General features: G+C 39.9%; 1 protein-coding gene across 1 annotated transcript in view; it reads right to left on the bottom strand.

The window, feature by feature from the left end:
- Positions 1 to 5862: 5862 nt before the first annotated feature.
- Positions 5863 to 6165, bottom strand: part of LOC139464738 (uncharacterized) — a 48346-nt gene continuing 48043 nt past the window's right edge. The window contains exon 22 of the mRNA XM_071246253.1: positions 5863 to 6051. Coding sequence (XP_071102354.1) covers positions 5913 to 6051 — 139 coding nt within the window. The 3' untranslated portion in view covers positions 5863 to 5912. The remainder of the gene's footprint in view (positions 6052 to 6165) is intronic.

Genomic DNA, 6165 nt, shown 5'->3' with positions numbered 1-6165 from the left:
CAAAGGCACCCGTTGACTGAAACCAAGATTCAGGAGTGTTTGTTATCGGCAATGGATATTCCGATGGGTGTTGCATAAGTATCCAGTGGACAGAAACCACCCGTTTGCTGCTGTGATGAAGCTCAGAAAAGCAAGGATGCATAAATTATCCAAAACATTATAATGGCACAGCCTTCGTTATATACACATTGAAAATACATTTAATTTTATATCCGAAGTAGGTGAATTTGAATTATATCATTAAAGAATTGACTTTCATTTTGTGTGAGTTCATTGGAGTATGCAACTTCATACTCCAATGAACTCACACAAAGTGAAAGTCATTTTGTATAAAAATAAATTATCACAATTTCTTACCTCAAAGGATGTAGGCTAAGATCTAAACACAATTTTATTTAGTACGTGTGACGTCATGTGTACACTGACAGCCATACAGCAACTAGCTATATCGTGGAGTAAAATAGTTCTTCAAAAAGAGGGGTGACATGAGCGTATTGATGCACAACTTGCTCTTCAGAAACATCATACGCAGCACATATGTTCAAATCATATCCCCATTAGATGAGAAAGTTCTGTAAAGAACTACCTCAGTAAGTCAGTCACAATAGCAGTGCGCCGTAATACATTTAAATCAAGTACTATGCTTGTCGTAAAAGGCGACTAACGGGATCGGTGGTCAGGCTCGCTGACTTGGTTGATGCATGTCATTGATCCCGATTGCGTGGATCGATGCTCATGATATCAATCACTGGATTGTCTGGTCCAGGCTCGATTATTTACAGACCGCCGTCATATGGCTTATATAGCAGTGGCTTATCACGTTGAAGGGTCGGGTTCGATTCTACATGTGTACAATGTGCAAAGCCCAGATCTGGCATACCGCATGCTTGCAGTGTGCGAAGCATACTGGTGTCTGGTGTCTCTCGCTGGGGTTTTGCTGAAATAATGATACCACGTTGCGATATCCACCTCACTCAATCATGATGATGTGTATTGGATGTATATTGGATGTGTCCGATCGTGGTAGGCTGATCCCCTCCTTTCAGTCTGTTAATGTGTCGTGTTTGATGCTGGTTGATAATGTGGCGATAGTGGTAGCTGAAGTTATCGAGATATTGTACGACACGTGAAGATCCGGGCTAGAATAGATCATCAGCAACCCATGCTTGCCGTAAAAGGCGACTAGGCTTGTCGTAAAAGCCAACTAACAGGATCGGGTGGCCAGGCTTGCTGACTTGGTTGATGCATGTCTTCGATCCCAATTGCGTGGACCGATGCTTATGATATTAATCACTGGATTATCTGGTCCAGACTTGATTATTTACAGACCGTCGTCATATAGCTGGACTAAACAACAAACCAACCAACCAACCAAGATATTGGTATAGCGTACAGATTTATATAGGAAACGCCGACTCCCAGAATAACATTTTGATATAATCATCGCTTTGAAGAGGGTTATATTTGTTCAGTATAACATTGGGGTGTTTTTTGTGTGGATATTTTATGTCCGTTTCAGTTACTTCCGTCTGCAGGGCCACGATCACATCACATCAATGCAATCCAATCTATACAGTGATACCCCGTTGATACGGACGGTACCGTTTCCTAAGAAAACGTCCGGATACACAAATACTCGGAATAATGAATCATTGTCCTTTGTATTTAATTATGAAGATGTTTCAAGCAGGATTGTCCGGGGGTTGCTGATTAACAGGATTCGGACAAACGAGGTTCAATTTTAAACGTAATTGTCTCGGTCTAAAAGAATTAATATTCAGGGCATTTAAATTATTTTACCCAGAAGCATATTTTATGAACATCACTGTTGTAGTAATTATTACTGATTATCGTATGAATCGACTGATGGCGGTCGTACGGTAACATCGATTACCTCCCTTTGGATGCAAATGTTGTTTACATAAAAACCCACACAAAAAAGGTGAGGTGAGGTGAAATTGGGTTTAGCGTTACGTCCAAGGTTATTGCACTTATATAGCGACGTGCATGTACGTGTGTGTGGCTGCTTGTACTAGTCCGGACCCCACTCGGACACAGTATACTGACTCCGAGCCAACCAGTCCTTGATTAAGCCCCTTAATGCAGAGCGCCAGACAGGGTAACAACAAGTACCATCTTTTAACGTCTTTTGGTATGACGCGGTCGGGCATCGAACCCCGGACCTTCCGCTCTCCGGACGGACGCTCTACCACTGGACCACGGAGCTACACAAAGAAAGATGACAACTCTGATCTATGATGTGGTTCAACATTAACCTGTAGATTTACTGGGAGTGAGCATGCTGGTACAATATGATTACCAATGGAACTGAGTATGACTGAACAGCCGCTTTTTAGGCTGCAGACGAACCGGATATTTTAACACGAGGAATCTGCATGATTTGACCTGTCAATTTTAACATTTCATGGATTCTAAGCCAGCGCGTGAAAGCAACGAGACAGTTGAGGCCCAGAAATAGTGGTCCGCGTATGATTTTCTTCATTGTACGTGTTCTGAAATGAATTTCAACAAGTTTGATAAGGTGTAAGTTCAGTGATGTCGGGTCATAGTGTTCGTGGCCTTTCGAAGGTGGATTTTCAAATCCCCTCCTGCCAAATCCTTGCGGTAGTGGTTGACGGGGATGGCAATGAATTTCGGACACAAAAAGGCTTGTAAACAACATGTTGTCATGAATAAAGTTTCTTCAAACACATTTTTGATAATGCTAGCGCTATATATTACTATCATTGTCGGTGGTTTCAATGACGATCGAAATTGACTATTCCGAGTCTGTTCGCTTCGCACATGTCCCTCACAGTTTCATAAACATTTCATTTGTATATAAAAGATATGCTTTCGTAAAGTCTTGTTATCTCACCACCGGAGCAGTCAGGATTAGCCTACGGCCTAGAACATTTCGTCGCTAACAACATCCCATATCAAACTACCGTATTTCCTCTATTAGTCGTTAGGCTGACTATAATTTCGCGAGAACCATTTGGTATGTGTTAGAGACCTGGCTTAATTAGAGACCAAGCGTGTAATAGAGGAAATATCGATACGGTTTACAGTCCCCATTGGCGACCATTTTTAATCGATATGTAGGTTATCGATGTATTCATGCGCATGTTTTATGTGTGAAAAGGCTAACTATATTTAAAAGAGGTTTACCAACATGATTTACGTATATAATAATACCCCTCAGTCCTACTTTTGTCTATTTTCATGTTATCAAAATTTATTTCCTGAGATAAAATGAAATCTGGGAGGCTTTGCAATGTCACAGATATTGAAACCAAAGCAAAATGATAATGTCAAATTAACAGCCCAAAGATTCTGTAATAATATAAAAAAGGAATTTGAACAAACATGTAAACTGAGAACTTATAGAATGAAATGATTAGGTTGCCAAACAACTGTGGTAGTTTATGAACTGCAACAGGTAAGTGTTGAAGTGTAAGATCCCCGACTCCATAATAGATCCATGACCATAACATTGTATGAAATGCAGCATACACCCACGAGGTGTTTAGCAACGCATGCTTGCCGTAAAAGGGGACTATGGTTGTCGTAAGAGGCGACTAACGGGATCAGGTGGTCAGACTCGCTGACTTGGTTGATGCATGTCATCGTATCCCAATTACGTGGATCGATGCTCATGATAGCAATCACTGGATTGTCTGGCCCAGACTCGATTATTTTACAGACCGCCGTCATATAGCTGAACCATGCTGAATGCGGCATCCTCCGACCTAGACATACACATATACTTACAGACACACGTAACAGTTGCTGCATTTATATAAATTTATTGACAGCTAAGATATATAATAATTAAGATATATATTGTACACAACAAACAACTGACAACGGATATTAACAATGTTTCATCGTGACTTGTGTTTGGCAGAATAAAAATTCAGTTAATTTTTTTTTTTAAAAGCGTTGGCGTCCGGGTTACAATTACAAAACAGCGCACATCAACATTAATGAGTTTTGAATATTGTGCTTCTGAAAATACTTTTAAGGTTTTCATTTGTGTATACAATATTGGAGTATGGGAAAAATATGACCATAAGAACAAAATAGAATAGATATGTAAAACAGGACAACAAGATAATGTCAAAAAACATTGTACGAACAAAGCACGAAAACAGCTTAGACATATAAATTATATATTTGTATAGGACCGGCCTTTTTATATTCCGGAGATAGGAGTTGCATGGGTGTCCTGTTACCCAAAATGCTGAAAACGTATTTGTCCTTATGTTTTATTTATAAAAATAAATATTTGCTGACTGGACATGCTCGAAGTTATGAAATTAATAGGTTTTGGGTTAAAAATTAATGTCTGTCCTGCCTTAAAAAGTCCAGCTCCTGCTTCAAGAATATTAACAGGCCGGTCCCGATTGTTAAATGTGTTTACCGTAATCTACCGAATTGATTGAGTATGATAACATGTATATTTGTTTATCCTTTGTTCCACAAAGTCTGTTTTTAGGGTGACAGGTCAACGGTTCGGTTTACATTCAGTTTTCATTTTCAGCTCAATGGGGAGTATGCAAACAAAGCTGTCGGTTTTGCATTCACATGTCCATCTGAATCTACCGGGAACCTTTTTACTGCTGCTGAAGGAACAGTTCAAAAGTTCAATGAAGAATGAAGATACTTCAGGTAGAAACATACCGGAAGATAGGTAGTGTTTTTTTAAACTGTTCACATCCACCAAAAGATTTTTTGTCAAGCGAACCCTGACTCTCAGTGAATCTTAAAGCTGAAGGTGATGTAGAGCCTTCAAGTAAATCAAGCTAACTGCTTTTTCACTTTACTCATTTCTTATCTAGTGACGATGTCGGCCACTGTCAGAGTGAAAATATGACGACTAGAGCTATTATTTATTGACTTGTAAAAACAGTAAAAGGTTTATTGTCTCGGATAGAAACCCAGCAGTCCAGTTAACCATCCCACCCCATCATAAAACTCAATGAGCAATTTAGATTTTCATCCCACATAGAACGTTTGAACTGAACTAAGGATATACCAGGTGTAAGAAGCCGTGGAGCAGGACCGAAGAAAGAGAATCCAAAGTCAAACGTTCCGAGCGCGGTTACCCATCAAGTTACTCTCCGCCGCTGGCGAAATTATCCCCCCATGATTTGTCACCTGTGCAAATCAAACTTGACGTTTTGTTACATATCATCGTCTGTAAATTTATTTTGGTCCAAATCATTTGTGTTCTTTTCTCGATATAAGGTCTAGCCTATAGGTGAGCTACACACCGTTTCCACTTACAAACAGAAAGAGAACTCAATTAATGGCCTACGTATTAAGGCATGACATCTAAATTCAAAACACATTTTTTTGTCTTGACTCGATACAGATTTAAATGGCCGTCCAGGAAGCGACATCTTTAAAGGAAGTAATTATTAATCGGCGTTTATTGGTCACCGGTGTCATGGAACAATGTCTGATAATAGCCGTGTGAGGAAAGGGCCGAAATTGTATATCTACATACAATCGATCACACAAGCACGCAAGTACGCACGCAAACATACAATCAACCGGTCCAGAGGTGAGTGTTCGTCTTTCCTGAAGGTCCCCTTCACATAATTTGTGGCCGTCCGCGACAACAAGTGAGTATTGACAAAGCAACATTCCAGCATTATTACAATGAATGCAAAAAGGGCTTCAAGCGTTGTACCCATGTTGTACTGGGAAAGTTTTAAGTAGTAACGAGCTCTTTAAGCGCTTGGCTACCCCCTCACCCCAAGTACACGTCTCTGAAAAATGCACACGCTGTATAAAAAATACGTCTAATAGTTAAAGAAATATAAAAAGACATATAAAATAAGCTAAGTAAATTTGCGACCTATTCTTTTCAGAAGGTGTCAGATGTATAACATCTGCATGCATTAGGTAGCTGTGTAGTAAACCTCCCCAGACTCCCCAGGTCTATAACCGAACGACGTCTCCAGTTTTTCCACTACATTCGCGAAAGTAGGCCTCTCTTTAGGGTTCTGCTTCCAGCAGCCTTGCATGATGTCCTGATGTCTGAAACATGAATGAATGAATGAATGAATGAATGAGGGTTGGGTCAGGTAAAGTAAAGAGAAAGTTTCTCATAATCGCCACTTGAAACGATTTTGGTGAGGATGAATTTATTTT

Source organism: Haliotis cracherodii, unplaced genomic scaffold (assembly GCF_022045235.1).
Source record: "Haliotis cracherodii isolate W230 unplaced genomic scaffold, xgHalCrac1.p SCAF_17, whole genome shotgun sequence".
NCBI lineage: Eukaryota > Metazoa > Mollusca > Gastropoda > Lepetellida > Haliotidae > Haliotis > Haliotis cracherodii.
Note: the sequence above shows the minus strand (reverse complement) of the source record. Positions and strands in the feature narration are given on the sequence as shown.